The 22,674-nt window shown below is 29.0% G+C and overlaps 3 protein-coding genes and 1 non-coding gene across 4 annotated transcripts in view; 1 reads left to right on the top strand and 3 right to left on the bottom strand.

The window, feature by feature from the left end:
- Positions 1 to 1,753: 1,753 nt before the first annotated feature.
- On the bottom strand, positions 1,754 to 4,763 carry LOC25499200 (phospholipase A1-Igamma2, chloroplastic). Its single transcript, XM_013594374.3, has 3 exons — positions 4,105 to 4,763; positions 3,248 to 3,920; positions 1,754 to 2,194 (listed from the first exon to the last, which is right to left on the bottom strand). The coding sequence occupies exons 1-3, from the start codon at positions 4,688 to 4,690 to the stop codon at positions 1,942 to 1,944; spliced, it is 1,512 nt and encodes a 503-aa protein (XP_013449828.1). The 5' UTR covers positions 4,691 to 4,763; the 3' UTR covers positions 1,754 to 1,941.
- Positions 4,764 to 11,985: 7,222 nt separating this feature from the next.
- Positions 11,986 to 12,057, bottom strand: TRNAD-GUC (transfer RNA aspartic acid (anticodon GUC)). The gene has a single exon. It is a non-coding gene; the product is annotated as a tRNA-Asp (tRNA).
- Positions 12,057 to 16,494, top strand: LOC25499198 (putative uridine kinase C227.14). Its single transcript, XM_013594372.3, has 12 exons — positions 12,057 to 12,217; positions 12,297 to 12,442; positions 12,598 to 12,641; positions 12,714 to 12,791; positions 12,992 to 13,184; positions 13,600 to 13,630; positions 13,710 to 13,768; positions 13,994 to 14,067; positions 14,669 to 14,755; positions 15,705 to 15,766; positions 15,875 to 15,903; positions 16,019 to 16,494. Exons 1-12 carry the CDS (start codon positions 12,184 to 12,186, stop codon positions 16,103 to 16,105), a joined length of 924 nt encoding a protein of 307 aa, XP_013449826.1. The 5' UTR covers positions 12,057 to 12,183; the 3' UTR covers positions 16,106 to 16,494.
- Positions 16,495 to 18,052: 1,558 nt separating this feature from the next.
- The window catches only part of LOC25499197 (auxin-induced protein AUX28), a 5,896-nt gene continuing 1,274 nt past the window's right edge, over positions 18,053 to 22,674 (bottom strand). Inside the window, exons 2-5 of the mRNA XM_013594371.3 lie at positions 21,551 to 21,777; positions 21,323 to 21,458; positions 18,514 to 18,575; positions 18,053 to 18,357 (exon numbers count right to left, since the gene is read on the bottom strand). Of these exons, the coding sequence (XP_013449825.1) occupies positions 18,320 to 18,357; positions 18,514 to 18,575; positions 21,323 to 21,458; positions 21,551 to 21,777 (463 nt within the window). The 3' untranslated portion in view covers positions 18,053 to 18,319. The remainder of the gene's footprint in view (positions 18,358 to 18,513; positions 18,576 to 21,322; positions 21,459 to 21,550; positions 21,778 to 22,674) is intronic.

Below are 22,674 nucleotides of genomic sequence, written 5' to 3'. Positions count from 1 at the left end.
CCATCATCCTATAAAATCAAAAGACAAAATCAGTACTATTTTAACAAACCATTCACACATCACATAACCATTGTTAAACAAACATTTGGCAGTGGGCAAACATAGAAAGGCCTTCCTGGGTTATTGACAGTGTTGGCTTTTCTTACAACACAAATTCTAGGACACCAACATTGAAGCTCTCTCACATCATCATTGTACATAGAGCTTGAAGATAAAGACCGACTGTTATAGCTGTTTTTGCCCCATACGCCCACCACCCATCATTTCTGAACACCAAATCTTCAATAATGACCACTGATTTTTGAATTTTGAATTGAATAAAAAAAATTAGGATTTTAAGTTTTTTGAATTGGGGAAGAACTTTGGTATCAATTCATGGAAGAAATTTTGGGGATTTTGAACTCTAGGTGACAAATTATAACATTAGGGTTCCAAATTTATATATTTAGGGAAGAAATAGTCGTTCATGAGAAAGAGGAGAAAAAGCCATTGGGAATTTTGCAATTTTCTAAAAATCAATCAATTTGGTCCTTGGCAATATTCTGAAAATCAATGAATTTGGTTCTTGGCAATTTTCTGTAAATCAATTGTAAGAGGTTAACGGTACACGTCACCTTCGTTAACAGACCAACTTAACGAAGGGACTGATTTGATGGACATTTTGTAAATTCGAGGATTAAATAGATATTTCACAAAATTCAGGGACGAACTTGGCTGATTTTTGAAAATTCAAGGACGAATTTAAGGTATTAGTCCAAATATTTTTCTAATGTGACATACAATTTAAAACGGAGGGAGTATCTCAAAATAACATGCCTTTTAAATTTTCAATACAACATTAATTGTTTTTTTTATTGTACCTCCAATTATTAATGTTTGAAGCACTATCAATCAATATTTTTTGCTTTGAATTTATTTATGATAATAATAAATGTATTTAACAATTATTCTAACCGGTGCATAAACTCCTCAGAATATATTTAACGATTGTACTCATTTATTTTGGATTGAGTATGCCTTGACCCCCCCCTAATAAAGTGGTTGCTTATAAAAAATCATCACAACAAAAAATAAGGCCAAACTAGTGAATCTATGATCGGAAAATCAACTTCATAATTTGGAAATGGAACATGATCTTCATAAAGGCTTTATGGATTCTTTGGTTACGCTTTCACATTGATCACATGGAATTGACATGAGATTATATATAAATATTTTTGTTTTGGTTGTGTTAACCCTACGGTTTTTGGGATATGGGTCTTGGTAATTCAGAATTGAACTTTGTGGTAAGTATATTCTGATTAATAATTGTTTTATCTATGAATTCGTTCTTAAAGATTTGTATTTTGATTAAGCTTATTAACCATTTGGACTGACCTGGTTGACTTGAGACACGAGAGAGTGTGCTCCTTCTTAAGGTTTAGGTTCGATTCTTCCCTTTTCCAAGAAACAAACTCTAAACCAAATCCCTTATCATAACAAAATGCACTCTACTCCTACCATTTACCCTCTATACCCCAAACAAAGCAATGGATTTGATATCCATTGAGCATCTGAATAGTTTATCTCAGGACTTTATGGTCAAGGTCAATTCCAAGACATAAATTTTAGTTGCTCAACAACTGATGGTATCAAAATGACTTGTCCTAACTAAAAAACTCTTTATTTTCTTGTTTATTATATGATCATCATGAATACTGTGATCGGTTATTATTTCCATCACCGCTCATTATTCATGTATTCTAACAAAACATAAAAAAGATTTCTCTCTGAATTACATTTGTAAACACTAAAATTTAATGCACATTTTTTTTCACTAATACCATATAGTAGTATAGCATACACAGCGTCAGAGAAGATTGACGTGCACCCAAATTACAATATGTTACCACTCTATATATATCATTATCACATGGATCCATTCAATTAATCAACTAGCTTTTATTTATTAGATGAAGAGATGAGTCCTATCTGGGAGAGATGTGGTTCAAGGTCTTCATGATGAGTATCAACAACTTGTGGGCGATGAGCCAGCATCCAACGTCCATCTTCAGTCTTCACCATATTTCTGTTCAAATCTTGCCTCCAATTTGGTGGCACATAGTGTTCATCTTTCACAAAGTCACAAGACTTATTCACCAAAGCAATGTCCCTATCAGTTGTTGCTTCATATCCACGGTTGCTCCCATGGTATCTGCTCATCATCAAAGTTTATTAATATATTCCATTAGCCAAGCTAAATCAATCATATCTTAATTTGGGGTTCGAACCCCCGTCCCTGCATATATTATGCATTTGTCCCTGACAACTGAGTTAAGTTTATCGGGACTTAGAATGATACATTTAATCGTTAAGTAATAGTCATGATCTATTAGTAGTAGTTTTATTATTGATTTGATACAAAATATCATTGCTAAAAAAATCCTACTAAAAAATCAAATACTCACAATCTTTTTGTGACTTATATTTAAACCTAAGACAGTGACCATGAAGTGGATAGGTCGGAATGGAGGTTTCTTTGTGGTCCTTTTCTTTGACACTATATATGTCTGGTCCTGATCATCGTTGCATGTTAGTGTTAATGTTAAAAACATGAATTTTTTTTCAATTCTACTAGTTCACTCAACCAGTAGACGCCATAAATAACGAAAAAAGCATCTGTTCGGTTTTGAAATAGGATAGGATTGTTGCCGGACAATTGGTCCCCTTTTATGTGCTTTTGCTCTAAACTTTGTACTCATTTTTGAGATTGAGTACCCCATAATCTTTTTGCTAATAAAAAAAAAATGCCCCCATAATTTGTTTTTAAAAAAAGAAAAAGATTGAATTTGTATCCCCATATTTAAAAAAAAAAAAAAAATAGTTTGAATTTATTTAAAAAAAAGATAAAAAAAATTATATTAAAATTTGGATTGTTCAATCTTTCAACAACTCTATAGGCTTAAAATAATAAGAAATGATATTTGTACAACTATTTTTTGACAACTTTCTTTCTCATACTCACATTATATTCTTACTCTCTCTCTTCCTTTTTCTTTCTCCATTATTTTTGACTAATGAGAAGAGAGAAAAAAAAGATTATCATAGAAGTTATTAGCACATGGTTATTCAAATATCATTACTCTAAAATAATAGTTATAAAAATGGTAACTACTATCTATCTATCAATCAGTTTCAATCGAAGAAAGTAAAGACGCACATGCAAACACGTGGTTGGTCTGTTTGAGTTGAAAACAAAAAGACTTACCCATCGAGTATGTGCAAGTGGGCTTCCAAGTTATGAGCACATGCAGCATCAGCATTAGGATTCAAAAATGGAGATATCTTGTGGTCCAATTCTAATTCAACTCCAACATGAGTATAACACCATGGAATATCAATATCTTCAGCAAACTTTAATAACCACGCCGGTGACTTCTCATTAATAAGAAACCCTGGTGACTTTGGCACCATATCATGCTTATTATGAACCCTCAAAATCTTAACCCCTAAATGTTTCTCCAACCTCCCTTTGAATTTCACGTTCCCAACTCTAGGTCCAGAAAATGAAAAAACAGAAACATGAATTTTTTCACCATTTTCCCTAACATTTAACCCTGTTTCCGCTATATCAAACGCACTTAATGTTGCCATAGCACTTCCTAAACTATGTCCCGTTAACGTAATACTAACTTCTTCGTTAGGAAATTTCGCTAACAACCTTCTCACTTCCCCTAAAACTTGTTCTCTTGCGGAATATTTACAATAACCGTCTTTTATGTGTCTATCGGTGTACATATCGAGAAAACCTGCTTCTACTCGAACGTCGTTGTCCGGACAAGGAATGTCTTTGTAAAGAGGTTTAAGGTAATTTTGAAGATTGGCTACCCATTCAACATGAGTAACGGTTCCTCGCCAAGCAATAACGATGTCTCTACGACCTGTTAGTTCCAAAACATAAATATTTTTTCGGATCTCAAAATATACTCATAAATTGATCAAGTGAAGTTGATATATTTAGTTCAAATTTTGGACTAAATACATATTTCTTATATATTTAATTTAATACATGCATGAGGGAATAACATTTACTCAAAAGTACATTTGTAAACGTTAATCACACACCTATTTGTTTTGTTGCTTCATCGTTTGAAACAGCTATGTATCCCATCCAATTCGCGTGTTCGCTCCAATATTTATCTGGCCATCGAGATTTCTTGAAGAAATCTGGGACGTTAACATTTGCTGTGGCGTAGAGGTAGCGTGTAACGTCATACCCTATGTGTGGAAGATCTAAGGATGGGAAAAATTCAAGGTGTGGGTGTTTGCAACTACCACAATATTTTGAATATGGATCAAAATCAAATGCATCATAACAGGCTTGGGACTTTTCTCCGTAACGGATTAGTTCAGATCGCATTATTGGGTCCATTGGATCTAGAAGGCCAACCCAATCATCTTCACCGTGGATTTTTCGCCATGCTTTTTCTATGGGAAGTTCGGTTAGTTTTGATGATTGTTTTATGTTTTGTGATTGGAGTTGTGTGATGGTGTTGATTTGGGATGAGGTGCATTTTGTGGTGAGTTTTTTTGTTGTTAGGGTTTGTGGGTTTGTTGTTTGGAATTTGAGGTGGTTGGAATTGAATCCGAAAAAGAAAGTGGATTCGGATTTGGGAAAGGCTATGAGGATCTTAGAGATTGATGCAGCCATGTTGGAGTGAGAATGAAGATATGGAGTCTGGAGCTGGCGTCTTGCTGAATTGATTAGGCTAATAAAAAAAAGGATATGTTATGCTATTTATAGAAAAATAATAATGGCTTACATAATTCCTTTATTAGAAAATCTGTAAAAAAATAAAAAGAAAAGAAAAACTGGAAAAACAAGATCAAAATGATCAAATGTCTGATTTTCTATGGCACGTGATATATTTTTTATTATTTTTTTTTTGGAAAAAGTCCAGTGGGTCAATAATACACCTACCAAATAATGAGAAGTGAGGAAGCAAGTTTAAAGTTCAAACCTTTGCCCGACATAATAGTTCTCGCTATTTGATTACATGATACTGATATTTGTTGCGATATTTTAAAAATTAAATAATATGAGAAAGTAGTATTAGCTTTTTTTTAGGGAGAAAAAGTTTTTTTTTATAAAAAAGATGAACTAGAACCTATGACCTTAGAAAAGAACATATTTCTAGATCTCAAGTCTATGCTACTAGATCAACCCAAGTGAGTTAGAGAAAAAAGTAATAATAATAATAACATATGTTTCATAATCAATAGTTAATAAAAAAATATATAAATAAATATTAAAGACTATGCAATATCAATTTTTTTTTTTTTTTTTTACGTTTGCAATATCAATTGTTAGGAACAATTCAAGTTCGATATTTTCGTAAATTTTTTTTTTTTTTAATTTTACTTATCTCTCAGTTGAATTTCAAATTACTAAAGTCATTTTTTCCTAAAATTTGGAGGGTTGAGAAAGAGATTATAGCTTATAAGTTTAATGTTTTTCTTTATAATAACAATCAATCAATTTGTCAAACACTTTAAATAAAATAAAAACTAAAAATGATAATTACACAATTTTTTAATATTTCCAGCAACTTGTGATATGATGACAAACAACACATCCTTTTTTTGTTATACGATGACGACATGTCCTTTGATCTCATAAAGTTTTGTTTGAAAGTTTATTTGTTCGAAAAGAAAAAAAAAAGTTTATTTGTTCAAGTGAATAAGTTTGTTGTCAAGAGTTCTAATTCGAACTCATGCATATATTATATAATGTCATTAACAATAGGGTTAAGTTTATGGGGACGTATATCTGACAAAGTTAACAGTATAAAACAAATTAAAAAATTAAATTGAATTTTTTTTAGGGTAAATTATAGTGGACGTTCAAAGTAAAATCCGTGCTCATTATTTTAGCTTCTGGACAGAGCTTCCGTGCATGCAGATGGAATTACCTCAAAAGCAACGAAATAAACGCGAACCATTTTAGTTTAGTTTCTACTACTTTCTCCTATATTGCAAATGCAGTTAATCACCTTTGGGTGTGTTTGTTTCAAGTTATAATTGTTGATTCCCGGAAATAAAATGATAGGAATGTATATGCCTATGTTTATTACAGGTTTACTAAATTTTATTCCCGGGTATAAAATGTTTCTGGGAATAGAAAAAATTTCTCAAGAAAAATGGTGGGAATAAAGTTCCCATGGAGATGAGAATAAATTCATAAATAGTTTACCTATTATAATCCCTATTTTTATGGTTCCTAGGAATATTATAAAGCTAACCAAACATATTTTTCCTAAATTTCTTGGAATAAAATTCTCATCTTTATATTCCAAGGAATGTTATTCCTAAGAATAAATTTAGTAAACTTTGAAACAAACACTTGAGTTTATAATCAAAGCACTATACTATTGTACAAAAATTGGCATCAAGTCATTGGAATATATAGAGGTTAAAAGCATCATATTCGGAAGAAAGAAAGAAAAAACTATTTTAAATGAATGAAAAGAGGTGAATTCTTAGTTACCTTAAAGCAAGGTCGGCCTAACACATATTGAGGTCTAAAAGAAATTTTAACGAAATTTTTTTAAAGGTTATAATAGTACTTTGGTAAAATTATTTTATTTTAATTTAATTAAAATTTTCATACTTTTTAAGATAGAAAATCATATACTAAACTAATGTAATCAACTACTTTATAACTTTTGTTGAAACAGTGTTTATTATAGATAATATTTTATTAATTTTAATAGAATATGAGATTTTTTTTATCAAGTACTAGATTTTTATTGAAAGTAGAATATGAAGCCTCTTTATCAGTTAATTTTTCTAAAAATGTTCGGTTTAAGATGATTGTCTTGGTAACTAAATCTTTGGATCAACCCCGTTTTGAAGTTAGATTGAATATCGGACATCAGTATCATGTAGACAAACTCATTCATAATTTGATTTAATTTTTAAATAAATTCATATTCAAATATGACATGATTTACATTATTGAACCAAACTTCATTCATATCATTATGTTTACGATGAAAATATAAATAAATCGTAAAAGTTACAAAGTCCTAGTACATATTAGAATTAACCTCGTGAATACGTATTCACAACTAAGTGAGTGATAAAAGATAGTATATATAAAAAAAAATAAAAAAATTATAACCACAAACAAGCTAAAGAAATTATTAACACGGAAATAGAGATTTAACTTAATTTTTTTTAATGAAGATTTAACTTAATATTCTTACTAGCCTAAGATTAATTTAAATGAAAACACTTCTGTCCTAGAAATGAATATGAATTCAAATGACCGAGTACTTTTTTTGTTTTTAGGGTTAATGATCGAGTACTATTGACCAACACGCCGCCACTAATCATGAGGTTGTAATAAATAATAATATAATAATTGACGCATGATTCACGTGGAATAGAGACTTTTTATTTGATGTTTGTCGATTGTGAAAAGAGAAACACGTACGACTTACTATATATAAAATATAAATTCCTATGATTTTACCATTTTGTCTTTAAGATAGGCATTTTTCTAATTGTGGTTACCGCCACCACATATTTTTAGGATGCATTTCTCATTTTGCATCTCACCATTCTTTTTAATTATTTTTAATAACTTTTATAATTTTTATATTTTTAATAACTTTTAACTGTTTTCCAAATTTTTATTTTTTTTAACTATTTTTCAATTTTTCACCTAAATTCAGTTCGTCCTATATTGCCGTTTTGGGAGGTTAAGGTATTGTTTGACTCGACTTTTTTTCAACTTCTCTACATTTTTAAAGAGAAGTTAGGTCAAACACACTATCAATTATTTTAATTTCAATATTGTTTAATCATTACAACCTCACAAATATTTTTATTCACACTCTCATTTAATGATACCAAATACTTTTATTTCTTTTCTTCAACCTCGCAAATATTTACACACACACACATTAACGTTTAGAGTAATATTTTATATCCGTCTATCTGTGTTTTTGTTACGCTGATGCATATAATTTTTTTTATTGTTGGTTGGTTGAGTGCTACCTCACCGATTTTTTTTTTTTAACTATTTTCCAATTTTTATTTTTTAAATAAACTTTTAACTATTTTCCAAATTTTTTATTTTTAACTATTTTCCAATTTTTTCTCCCAAATTCAATTGCTTCTACCCTGCCGTTGTGGGAGATTAAGATACCGTTTGACCCTGTTTTCTTTACTTCTCTACATTTTTAAGGAGAAGTTAGGTCAAACACAATATCAATTAAGTACTTCCTAGAAAGGAAACTTTTTTTAATGCATAAAATTGAATGAAATGAGCTTTGGACAAAAGTTGTTGAATGCTACTTTAAAAAACTATTTCTCGACAATATATTTTACAAGGACCTCTTTTCAACTCACGCTGAGAACCTTTTATTTTATTTTTTAATATTGTATTTCATTATGTTTTCTTTTCATTTAACTTTTTTTTTTGAACCGTTCCTTTTAATTTTATTATCTTTTTTTCAAAAGAATTTTATTATCTTTTTATTACTTATATATTTGATTTCAATATTGTTTAATCATCACAACCTTACAAATATTTTTTATTTACGCTGTCATTTAATGATACCAAATATTTTTATTTCATTTCTTCAACCTCGCGAATATATACACACACACATTAACGTTTAAAGTAATATTTTATGTCCGTCTGTATGTTTTTTGTTGCGCTGATGTATATAATTTTTTATTTTATTTTTTCCAATTTTTATTTTTTAAAAAAACTTTTAACTATTTTCCAAATTTTTTATTTTTAACTATTTTCCAATTTTTTCTCCCAAATTCAATTGCTTCTACACTGCCGTTGTGGGAGATTAAGATACCGTTTGACCCTGTTTTCTTTACTTCTCTACATTTTTAAGGAGAAGTTAGGTCAAACACAATATCAATTAAGTACTTACTAGAAAGGAAACTTTTGTTAATGCATAAAATTGAATGGAATGAGCTTTGGCCAAAAGTTGTTGAATGCTACTTTAAAAAACTATTTCTCGACAATATATTTTACAAGGACCTCTTTTCAACTCACGCTGAGAACCTTTTATTTTATTTTTTAATATTGTATTTCATTATGTTTTCTTTTCATTTAACTTTTTTTTTTTGAACCGTTCCTTTTAATTTTATTATCTTTTTTTCAAAAGAATTTTATTATATTTTTATTACTTATATATTTAATTTCAATATTGTTTAATCATCACAACCTTACAAATATTTTTTATTTACGCTGTCATTTAATGATACCAAATATTTTTATTTCATTTTTTCAACCTCCCGAATATATACACACACACATTAACGTTTAAAGTAATATTTTATGTCCGTCTATATGTTTTTTGTTGCGCTGATGTATATAATTTTTTATTTTATTTTTTCCAATTTTTATTTTTTAAAAAAACTTTTAACTATTTTCCAAATTTTTTATTTTTAACTATTTTCCAATTTTTTCTCCCAAATTCAATTGCTTCTACACTGCCGTTGTGGGAGATTAAGATACCGTTTGACCCTGTTTTCTTTACTTCTCTACATTTTTAAGGAGAAGTTAGGTCAAACACAATATCAATTAAGTACTTACTAGAAAGGAAACTTTTTTTAATGCATAAAATTGAATGGAATGAGCTTTGGCCAAAAGTTGTTGAATGCTACTTTAAAAAACTATTTCTCGACAATATATTTTACAAGGACCTCTTTTCAACTCACGCTGAGAACCTTTTATTTTATTTTTTAATATTGTATTTCATTATGTTTTCTTTTCATTTAACTTTTTTTTTGAACCGTTCCTTTTAATTTTATTATCTTTTTTTCAAAAGAATTTTATTATCTTTTTATTACTTATATATTTAATTTCAATATTGTTTAATCATCACAACCTTACAAATATTTTTTATTTACGCTGTCATTTAATGATACCAAATATTTTTATTTCATTTCTTCAACCTCGCGAATATATACACACACACATTAACGTTTAAAGTAATATTTTATGTCCGTCTGTATGTTTTTTGTTGCGCTGATGTATATAATTTTTTTTAGTATTGCTCGGTTGATTGCTACCTCACCGATTTTTTTTAACTATTTTCCAATTTTCATATTTTTAACAACTTTTGACTATTTTCCAACTTTTTTATTTTTAACTATTTTCTGTTTTTTCTCCCAAATTCAGTTGCTTCTACACTGTCTTTGTGGGAGATTAAGATATCGTTTGACCCGTTTTTTTTTTTTCAACCTCTCTAAATTTTCAAGGAGAAGTTAGATCAAATATTACAATATCAATTAAGTACTTACTAAAAAAGGTACTTTTCTTGTAAAAAAAAAAAAAAAAGGTACTTTTTTTTAATGCATAAAATTGAATGGAATAAGCTTTGGTCAAAAGTTGTTGAATGCTACTTCAAAAAACTATTTCTCGACAATTTATTTCACAAGCATCTCTCTTCAATTCAGGTTGGGAACCTTTTATTTTATTTTCTAATATTGTATTTCAATATGTTTTTTTCTTCCCCTTTTTTTTTTTTAGCCATTCCATTTAATTTTTTTAAGGAGGTTCCATTTAATTTTATTACCTTTTTTTAAAGAAATTTTATTATCTTTTTATCACTTATATATTTAATTTAAATATCGTTTAATCATAACAACCTCATAAATATTTTTATTCACGCTTTCATTTAATGATACAAAATATTTTTATTTTTGTTCTTCAACCTCACAAATATACAGACACACATATTATCGTTTAGAATAATATTTTATGTGTGTCTGTTTTTTTGGTACGCTAATGCGATAATTTTTATAAAATTTTGATTTTAATTAAATGTAAAATTATAGATGTCTTTTCTTCAAAAAAGGTATAGATGCCTAAAAAAATTATGCTTATCTTATATATATAGAACATTTCAAATGAGAGGATGAAAGCATGAAATAGTGGCCATTGAATTAAATAGATGGCTGTTATTAAATGTTAGCTTTGAGGGAGAACTCAGAAAGGTGAGAAGAAACGTTTATGTGAGAAGAAGAATCGTATGTTAGAAACGTGAGAAGAGATGTCACGTGAGTCACTCAAAGCTAACATTTAATAACAACCATCTATTTAATCCAATGGTCACTATTTCATGCTCTCATCCTCTCATTTTAAAAGTCCTCTCATTTTTACAGGCGAGAATTTTTTTGACCGACGGAGAGACAATTAAGGGACCAAAACATGAGTTTTATTATTTATGGGACCAAAATGAAAACTTGAAATTAATTAAGGGATCAAATGACCTATTAAGCCTATATTTTAACATAAGAGGGGAGGAGAGTGAAATTTACTGAAAAAATTAAAATTCTGAAAATTGTTTTTAAAATTAAAAAATAAATTTTTAAAAATCTGATAATAAATTTTAAAATATTAAAATAATTTTCTGATTTATTTTTTGTATAATTTTCAAAATAAAATTAATTTTTTTTGTAAAATAATATATATTCAGAAATTTTTGAAAAAAAATACTTTTTTTAAAATTAAAATTTTCGTAAAAGAACAAGAAATTAGATTTATTTTTTTTAAATTATATTTTATTTTCATAAATTTTAAATTTATAACTTTTGAAAGAATAATTGTCATTATTTTCGAAAAAATTTTAATATATAATTTTCAAATTAAAAAAATCTATTTTTCGAAAATATAATTTTCATATTTTTTATGTTAAAAAATTAAGTTTTCAAAAATTTTAATTTTCAATGTTTTTTTGGAACTATTTTATGATTTTTAAATTTATTTTCAGATTTTTTAAATTAAAAAAAAAAATTCAGAATTTTATTTTGATTTTTTTAATTATGTGGACTGCCACACAAATAACATGTCAAGTCGGACATGAATGGGGCCAGTGACAACTTTTCTTTTACAGAATGTATTTCAAAGTTAAATTCTGATACGTGTTTTTTACATTAATTTTAGATAAAGCAGTAAAAAAAAAAAATCGCCGTTGCCGGGGATCGAACCCGGGTCACCCGCGTGACAGGCGGGAATACTTACCACTATACTACAACGACCCTTGTTGTTTTGTTTCCATTTTTAGCATTATTATCGAATCTAATGAAACAGATTTTTCTTCTGGTTGTTTGATAATAAGTTCAGTTTCACCATTGTTAAAGGAAGCTTCAGTATTTGATTGAGTAATGGAAATAAACTTCTCCTCAACGACGGCAAAATGTATAGTACTTATCTTAAATTATATTAACCATTTTGAATTTTTTATTTGATTTCTCAATCGATAATTTCCCTATCGCAGTTCATTCGTTGCCGATAACAAAATCAATCACTCGCGATCGGAATCCGTGTTCACTCTCCATCGCGCCGCGTAACAAATCCGCGCAATTATCATTTTCTTCAACATGTTTTGGCACTAAGATTAAGAAGAGTAATATTCTCTTCAAGGTATCAGAAATTGATTGATATCAAATTCATATTATTCCAACAATTTTCATATATTAATATACAATAATTCATTTGGATGTTTGTGATTCCAAATGCGGTGGATGTGATGTTAATTCTGTTTTCGTAATTCATACCATTTTTTTTCGCGGTCACAGGTTTTATCTTCTGAAGAAGATCATGTTCAAGTTGTAGAGGGAAGGTAAAATTTTTTTTGTTTTTTTGTTTTTTTGTTTTTTGTTTTTTTGGTAACATTAATTTTATTGCTTTGCAGTGGTGTTGATGAGATATATGATACATTGGTTAAACGAATTATGCCTCCAGCGTCAGTGTCGTTAAATCCTAATTATAAGTAAGTTCCGCTAAGCAATAGTGCAATAGAGCCGCTATAGTAGATATTTTTGACAGATGACAACATTTTATACTGAATGGCATATTGCACAGCAATATCGTTTCGTTCAACTTCCACCAACACGTTATAGCACTATAGCAACAACACTAGCTATTCCTTGATATTAGTTTAATCTTCCTAGTATCTATGTCGCTTGTCAGATTTTTTGTTGGCCTGGCTGGTCCACCTGGTGCTGGAAAAAGCACCATAGCGCATGAAGTAGCCAAACGCATAAACAAGCTTTGGCCAGAGAAAGCTTCTTCCTTTGACTCTCAGGTTCAACCTCCTGACGTTGCTATTGTGATTCCCATGGATGGTTTTCATCTTTATCGTTCTGAACTAGATGCTTTGAAGGTTAGTGTCTTTCTGTTGCATACAACTTTTGTTATCCATTTAACGTTATTCCTAGTACATTTCATTGTTCATATTAATGACCTAGAGTTGATAAGTTGAACCTATCAAATCATGTGTTGCTCAAAGTGAAATAATTGATTGCTACACTGTCATTTTCCATGTGATAAAGCAACAAAATTGGGATAGGAACATGTAATGAAGTTTTGTTTATTGATTTCTTTCCCTTGAAAACTAAATTGATGTTACAGTCAATTCAGACTATTATTGAGATATACTCAATAGAAGTTATACCTCTCTTCCATGCAAAATATATATGTTAACTACTTGGAGTACACTGTAAATACTAATGAACAAGAATCAATATTTATCATAATTCTGACATCTAAGTGATTTTTTTTTTTTTTTTTTATAATAGAATCCCGAGGAAGCACATGCCAGAAGGGGAGGTGAGGTACCTCTTCATATTACCCATCAATTTCAAACACCATTCTTAGAAAAGCATTAATCTTTGGATTGGTATATCAGCTCCATGGACATTCAATCCTACGCGACTGCTTACCTGTCTCAAGAATCTGAGAGTTCATGTAAGGCTTACAAGTTTGTATGGTATTATCATTGTTGTTGTTGTAATTATTATTATTATTGTTATTATTATTTCTTGTAGCTTGAAAACTTTAGAATTGTTTATCTCTATGGGCCAATTCTATGGTAAATCTAGGATGCAGATAATAACTATAAGCATCTATGCAATGCCGTAGTTCTAATCTCTGCATTGTTTTATTGCATTTTGGTGAAACATAATTCTTCAGGGATCTGTTTATGCACCATCATTTGACCATGGTGTTGGAGATCCAGTGGAAGATGATATCTTTGTGAACCTTCAGTGAGTATCTTAACAATACGATGGGCCCATTTTTCAGCATTTTATTAACTTTTGTTGCAAAATATGATATACATTAAATAAAATTAAATGATAAATTTAAAGTTAACACTCAAAAAGGAGATATGGCCATAGTTAAAATTATGTCAAAATTTGATTTTGTAATGAAATCTGTTATCTTAAAACCTTTGCAAGGCCAACCTACTCTAATACTAGATGTGAGCAGAAAGTCCAAGTGATCTCATTGAAAATATACACGTTCGAGGACTTTCTAGTGAATGTACAAATTATAATTTAACTTTCCACTTTTTTCTTTTCAAATGTAATTTCATACACTTAACAACTCTGATAAATTTAGCCTCTAACAGTCATTAATTTTGTTGTTCCATCTATAAATGAGAAGTTTTCAAAAATCATTGGCAGTAATACCTTGTACTCCTTATTTTAATATTAGCTGCAACATTTGTATCATTGTTTCAGTGTTTGTCTCGTTTGTCTCCAGTGAGCCGTCTTTTTACAAAATCAAAGTAATTAATTTTCCAAATAGTTGCTACATGCAACATCTATATTCAGCTTATTTCATTTCCTTTCTTCCTTTATGTAGGCACAAAATCATTATTGTAGAAGGCAACTATTTGCTCTTGGAAGATGGGGTATGGAAGGAGGTTTCATCTTTGTTTGATGAGAAATGGTATTGGTTCTACTGAGACATGTTTCTTATATTTTTCCATTGGCCTTGAAAGTTTTGAAAGTTGTATGTGAACTCTATTGAAAATTCGGATGTGAGCCGACTACTCTGTTGAAAATTCTGCTATGAAAATTATACTTATGGACTTGTGTTTACTGAACCACATTCAGATGATAATTAGCTTTTGCCTGTTTCATGCTGGGAATATATCATTATTATTGTGTTTAACAATCTTGCATAGTTTTTTCTATATAAAGAAAAATCTTATTTTGTTTTTAGAGCCTAAGTAGATAAAGGTTCCATGGATGAAATAAAGACATTGATTTATAGAGGCTTGTATTGTATCTCATTTTTTCCTATACCCTGGTTTAACTTGTAAAATAATATTTATCCATGAGAGTTTATTCAGGATTCAGCTAGAAGAACATATCAATGCAATATCTTACACTTTTGTTTGCTTTTTTCTTAGTCTGTAGTATGTATCAGTTACCTAATTGATGTTCATACATTAGGCCCCTACTTATTTGTTTGGAATTATTTGTATTCTGACATGATGTAGTAAAGTTGTTTTGACATTAATATTAGTAGTCTTTCTACTTTCTAGTGCACTCTTGTTGAAAAAGTTAACTAACTCTCAGAGTACATTTCTATTCCTCGACAATATGGCTTATGTTGTTTGTGCCTCTTGTTAGCAAGAGACCCTTTAAACAGGGCTTAGCTTGCACTATGTTTCTGACCAGAAGAGACCACCCAAACAACCTATCAGATTCTGTTGGTCTGTTGATTTCTGTTAAGATTTGGCACTTGCCTTCACAGTTTCAAAATATGTATAAATATATTTACATCTATCAAGAAAAATGCAACCTAGCCCGAGGCCATTATATGCTTTTTCAGCATTAGAGTTATCAGGGATACCGGTTTGCCTAATTTGTTTGTTCCTATTCTTTTCAAGGTTTATTGATATTGATATAGATAAAGCAATGCAGCGAGTTTTGAAGAGGCATATCTCTACTGGTATTCTCCGTGCACTTTTCTGTAAAATTATTATATATATCAACTTCCTCTGCATAGGGAATTCATTTTAAATTAACATGAATTTTTCTTTTCCCTTTCTATCTATAGGCAAGCCTCCAGACATTGCTAAGCAGCGGGTAAACTTCACACCTTACAACTTGTGATGTTCAGTTGAATGTTAACTTGATATTTGATCTATTGTTCTTTTTGATTATGGGTCATTCACTTACATGGAACACTCTCATATTGCAGATAGAGAACAACGACAGACTCAATGCAGAACTTATAATGAAGTCCAAGAAAAATGCTGATATAATAATCAAGTCGGTTGATTTCTGAGGAATCTGTTTGTGCTAAGTCAAGCCTAGATGTCCAAGAGAAGTAAGTATTATAACTTTATAAGGATGTCTATAATAAAGGTTGTGATTAGTTCACATCCTAAAATTGTTATGCAGCTTTAGAGTAAGCAAATAATTTTCGCAATGGGTCCAAGCACCGCATGAATGCTACTTTGGATTGTGAGTGCAAACTTATTAATATAATATGTGCTTTGCAACTAGTTAACTACTTGTTCTCTCTCAGTTCATCTTGATCAGTGTCTTACTACATTGTTTCTTTGTGTCTTGTGGTGGCAATGTTGTCATCACATGTTTGATTTTACGCTTTGAGGTACTGAATACTTTTTGCACAATTTTCAGTTTAAGTGGTTTGAATTTTGTATTTTCTTAGTTTTCTCCTTCAGGCGTTTTTCATTAATCATTGATAGAAGAATATTTTACTAGTAATTTATAAATATATATTACATATTGTTTGATCAAGGGAAAATTGAGAAGAGGAAAATGCAGTCAAATAATTTTTTAATTTGGATTATTTGAAAAACTATCTTGGCATAAACACCATCTCGTCTCCTTTGGTATCTGTCTTGCTCTGCTGGGAAGAAAATTGCAGCCCTTGGATCATAAGAGGCTATCACATCTATTCCGTTGGAAAAAATATGAAGCAATGAAGTTTCACCTAAACATTTAGAGCCCTCCATTCTTGATCTATGAATAGATAAAAAATTGCGGTCATTTGGTGTTGGGATAGGATATTGATAAATAAGATGAGAGTTTGATGATCTGGCACAAGTGCTTGGTGCACAGTAAGTGTGAGGGTTGTAAAATTTGGGATATCGAGTTCGATTGTTTGGTAAAAATGTTTGATGTGCACTAAAATCACTAGGTAGTGTTATCATATCCCAGTTCTAGTAACATGTAAATTCAGTTGAATACTTGCAAATAATTATCCACAGCGGGTAGGGTGATTATCCGTGTTATTAATCGTGGACAACTAATTACCCTTAAATCGCATGATTGTTGTTTTTATTGGGTGCCGACATAGCTGAACTGTCGATAATATCTAAATTTATTGGGTATGAGTACGACTACGAGTACTCTAATGTCTGTCCTGCACCCGCATATGAAAGACACATGAGATACCAAATGTAAGACTCCTTAGTTAAGAAGAGACATAAACCTACATGCGAAAATGCCATGCTTTACCAAACAATTCAAGAATACATACTAATCAGATCACCTAATAAATTAAAATATAATTAAAGAAAACTGGCAATTATGACAGTAAAACATCATTTTCTCAAAATAAAAAAGAAGAAATTTATGACACAGTAAAACATCGTAATCATAATTTCTCCAAACCTTCATTCTATCTAGTAGCTATCACCAAAATTCTACGTGCAGCTATTATAAAATAAGGATTTGATTCATCTCAAATAATCAAATTAGAATTGTAAGGACTGATATTTTAATTATCTTTAGACATTTTTTATCAGCAATTAATATTATTCTCTCTAATAATGTGAGACAGGTGAATAAAATAAATGGGACCTTTAACGCGTATTGAAGTTTATGAAGTTTGACAAAACACACCCTTATTTATAGGTGTTTGGGTAAAATTAGACCGCAATATCTTGGATGGAATATGGTACAATTATGGGCATGCATAAATACTCCATGAACTAGCACATGTTATTGTTTCCCAACCCATCCACCATGTTCAGGGAACATTTCCAGCTATTTATTCGGTTCTTGATTAAAAAACAACCGAAAAATATAAAATATTTTTAATATTATACAAAAAAAACTGACTTCATATCAAGGAATGACATGATGAAAAATGATAATTAGAGAGAACTTCAGAAAACAATTTTAAATGCCGAGCACGAAAACAATTATAGACAACATGTCCTTAACATTAATTATTGAACAATCAAACAAACACACTAAGAAATAGGAAATCATAGATAATATATAAGAAAGCCAAATCTAACAACATAATTTGGAGTCGTTTATTGTTTCTGTTTAAAGTAATCAGCACTTAAGACTCTCATTGTATTTTGTTTCAAACATTATATATGTATAACAAACCATATAACAATTTTATCAAAAAATAAAAACCATATAACATTACACAAATTAACTATACTGAACATCCTGCAGGTACCAAAATATGACAAAAGATGGAGCAGGTGGCGAACAAGTGCGACCAGCAAGTCTAGCTCCTGTTCTTGCATTTTTCCATAGCTCTTGGTGCTGAAATATACAGATAAACTCAAAATAATCAGTAGATTTCATCATTTGTGTTTAAACACTTGACTAAATAGAAGGTTTAATTACAAATGAAATGAAGATTAATTAATGAAATTTACTTCATGAAAATTGTAATAAAATTGAAGACTTGATACTAACCTATACCAATAGCCTCCTTTCCTTTCATGATACGCAAACGTTTGCATGATTCAACAAACATCCTGGTTGACATATGAAGAATTCATGTTAGAGTGCTAAGCATGTGCTTTATAACTAGTTAAACCCTTTTCTTAACGTGAACTAGTTAAACATAAATCCTTATATTCTTCTTTAAACCCTTATAATAAATAATTTTGTAAAAAAATCTTATAATAATTAACTAGATCCAATTACATTCTTTTAAACAGCAAAATATATAGAAACACCACCACTCCGATAACAAGACGTAAACAGAGCATCCAATTACATTAATTAATGTGCAAGTTTTAATGTAAGGTGTACACTACCAAAAAAATAATTAAGGTGCCATAACTTATGCACATGGACAAATACCGAAAGATTTCACAAAACATGTAACTTTTATTTTGAACGGCAAACATATACATGAAATTTTTTAGCTCAAGATAAGGTGGCCTAACATGCACATGGATAAATACCGAAATAATTTTATCAAACATATCATTTACTACACCACATATACAAGGGTTTGTGTATGTACCTCACAAAAAAAGTTTAAAACCGCCCCTTACAAGAAGGGATGAAGTTAGAAATTAACCTTAGGGGAGACCAAGTTGAAAATATAATTCAATAAAGAAAAGATAAATATTCAAATGCACAACATAGACAAAAAAAAATTAAGAAATTATAAGATATATCCAAAGTTATAGAAAATTTAAAGGATATAAGAAGAATGAGTATATTGATGTTTGCCCTAGAATAACTAATAACAAAAAAGATAATATGAAAAATCGCAAATGCAAATGTAGGGTGATGGATATTTTCCGATGAAATCATGATGCAGTGTCCCAGAGTGCACAATCAAAATAGAAGTCAATGAGTTGAAATTTCCAAATGAATTTGCATTGAGGATTCATAAATTGAATTTGCATGCAAAACCTCACTTTCTTTTTGAATGTTAAAGATTCTTATTAAGGATTAATAAAATTAAGTCTAAAAACTCAAGTGTTTAAGGTCCAATATATTGAGTAAAAAAACTCATTATATATAGAGATAAAAAAAATATATACGGGTTTGTTTGGTAACACCTAAAAAAGAGCTTATAGCTTATAAGCTCGTTTGAAAAAAAAAAAAAAAAAACTCTGTTTGGTAACACTTTTTCACCATGATCTAATAGCTTATTTTACGAGCTTATAAGCTATTTTTCAGAAGTTATTCAAGTAGCGTTTGAGCTTATAGCTTATAGCTTCTCACTTTTAATTCCAGTTTTACCCTTATTATTCTAACTAAATTCCATTTTTTTACCCTTAATCATTTATTATATTATAAATTAAATTACATATGTTTTAAATATGAATGCTATTTTTTTTTTTATGAATGAAAGATCCTTTTCTTTATCAATAGAAAAAGATATTTTTTTTTCGTTACAATTGTTACGTTTTTTTTGTGGGACAATTTCAATATTTAATGTTACCTTTTTTTTTTTTTTGCGAAATGACACGTTATTTTTGTGTGATATATCAGAATTGTAGAGAATAAAAACAAGGACAATAATTTTCTCCAACAAAAAAAAAATGAGAATGTTACGTTTACCTTCACTATATATTATATATTTGTACAAACTATATTTTATTTATTGTTACGTTTAAAATTTTTTACACTTTATATCTAATTTTTTTAGGCAAATAAATATAAATTAACATTTAGAAATTAAAAATTAATTTAATAATAATATTAAATAAACAATTTTTAATTTTTAAATACTTTAAACATTAATTGATATAAACTTTATTATTAATTAAAAATGTCCTTTTATGTAATTTTACATCTATCAGCTAATTGAACCGCTAATTTTACCAAACACTTCAAGTAGCTTATCAGCTACTACTCATCAACTATAAGCTATCAGCTATCATCCATCTGCTATAAACTATAAGCTATAAACTATCAGCGAACTTATTAGTCATCCGGTACTTTTACCAAACAGAGCCATAATAACATAGTAGTATAAAAAAAAATGGGGGACCATTGCCTCTTATGGTCCCCCTTCTAGCTCCATCCTTGCTTACAAATAAAAATAAATAAATTATATGTTAAAGTTAAAAAATGAAAACGAATTACTTTATCGAGGCCCATATTAAATCCACACCGTATTTAAATAAATGATTTTTTTTATCCCTTTTTATTTTTTTATGATATTTTTCGATTGAATTGATTATTTATCAAAATATCTTTCATTAATTTACATTTTTTTTGTAAACAATAAATATTTCCTTAATAAAAAAAGTAAACTAAATATTATAAAATGTAAATTTTGAAAGTTAATACAAATTAATTACTAACGAATCTTATTTAATCAAGTAATTTAGTTTATAAAACCTATTTTTTTGTGTTAACCCTTCGATTTTCAACGGAAAGAGCCCTTTGATTCTTACAAACGATTTAGCATAAAAAGGAGCTCATTAACCACTTGACCCAATACTTTGTTTATAAAACTTATATTTCGAGATAGAGTAGTAATTTTTAGCAAATATATTAATTTTATAATTTGATATTTTAAAAATGCGCCCTTTAAAGAATCAAACAAAAAGAAAGATTTAAACAAGAACTATAATAAATAATTGATCGAAAAATGATCGATTACTACAAAATTTAACAATTTATGATGTGTGTGCATATATTATGTACTATAATGATTAAAAAAATAAAAAATAATTCAACCGTTGACTTCAATTAGAAAATAGTAAAATAAAATGAATCATTGACATTGAGAATAGGTAGAAAGACTTACTCCCATGGGACGTCACCGACAAGCATCCAGTCACCATCCTTGTCTTCATAGGTTGGAACATAATCAGAATTGTTTAAAAGATCCATCAACTTACTCTCATTCATGAAATCCTTCATTCCTTGAGATTCACAGTTGCCTTAATTATATAAACATAACATTAATCAATGATCAATATCAACATTGAGAAAGGTAAAGTTAAGCTTAATAACTAATGAATGTATTACGTACCAATGGTGAAGGAGCTGAACATTTTGCCTAAGGAATCAGAAAGCTGTGAGTAACTTGTGTACATCTTCAAGTCAACCTTACGAAGGTAAGGAGCTCCATCCATACTAACTTTCACAAATGTAATTGCATTGAAATTGGAACTGCTGTTCTTCTCACTTTCACTCTTTTGCATTGCTAACATGTTCTTCCGGTACGACCGGACAGGTGGCCAACCCACCACTTGAGCCCTATACATACATTCACATTAATTAATTTCATTTATATTAAGACTTACATATATTCATATAACACGTGCATATCATATGGTTTATATATATAATATAACCTTATAATCCATTACATTTACAATAATTATGGAAAAATATATATAACTCCAATTTGTTTTAAATTTAACAAATTTATTAATAACATTTCTTGGAATATAAAAATGTAAATTTTATTTCAACTTATTTAAAAAAAAATGTTTGGTTAACATTATAATATTCTGAGAAACTTTAAAAATAGGGATTATAATATGCAATTACACATAAATTTATTCTCATCTTCATGAGAACTTTATTCTCACCTTTTTCTTTGATATTTATTCTATTCCCAATAACATTTTATACCCAAGAATAAAATCTAGTAAACTTGTAACAAACATAAGCATATATATTTATGATTTTATTTTCAAAAATATATAAATATAACTTGAAACAAACACGTCTAAGCTCTTACAAAAACATACATCTATTTTTTTTTTTTCGGTAGTAGTTATTCTTTATTTTATAAAAGCTGCGAAAAAAAATCTTTCTATTTATTTATTCTTAATTAGCTAGTCAATTTTTTTAAAGGAGAAAACTTAGGTACAATTCCTTAGGTGCTTTTCGTATGGTTCTTAACTAAAAATACATATTTTTTTTTTATATAACAAACTTTGAGAAAATTATGGATTCGAGGAATTCATGGTGAAGAATCAAAAAAATATGTATTTTTAGTTAAGAACCATACAAAAAGCATTTAAGGAATTGTACCTAACTTTTATCTTTTAATTTACAAATAGAGTGAATAAACATCGCTATATTTCTTGAAAAATAAAAAATAAAATAACATCGCTATATTTTACTAGTGAAGTTTCACTTCTA

Source organism: Medicago truncatula, chromosome 7 (genome assembly GCF_003473485.1).
Source record: "Medicago truncatula cultivar Jemalong A17 chromosome 7, MtrunA17r5.0-ANR, whole genome shotgun sequence".
NCBI classification, from domain to species: domain Eukaryota; kingdom Viridiplantae; phylum Streptophyta; class Magnoliopsida; order Fabales; family Fabaceae; genus Medicago; species Medicago truncatula.
This window is presented reverse-complemented; position numbering and strand designations above follow the sequence as displayed.

Coding starts and splice junctions, on each gene's coding strand:
- LOC25499200 (XM_013594374.3), bottom strand. CDS start 4,690: ATGGCTGCATCAATCTCTAAGATCCTCATAGCCTTTCCCAAATCCGAA. Junction 3,921..4,104: donor TGAAGCAACAAAACAAATAG/GTGTGTGATTAA, acceptor TGGAACTAACAG/GTCGTAGAGACATCGTTATT. Junction 2,195..3,247: donor CACTTGCACATACTCGATGG/GTAAGTCTTTTT, acceptor GATGATGAGCAG/ATACCATGGGAGCAACCGTG.
- LOC25499198 (XM_013594372.3), top strand. CDS start 12,184: ATGGAAATAAACTTCTCCTCAACGACGGCAAAAT. Junction 13,631..13,709: donor AGCACATGCCAGAAGGGGAG/GTGAGGTACCTC, acceptor TTGGTATATCAG/CTCCATGGACATTCAATCCT. Junction 14,068..14,668: donor GATATCTTTGTGAACCTTCA/GTGAGTATCTTA, acceptor TCCTTTATGTAG/GCACAAAATCATTATTGTAG.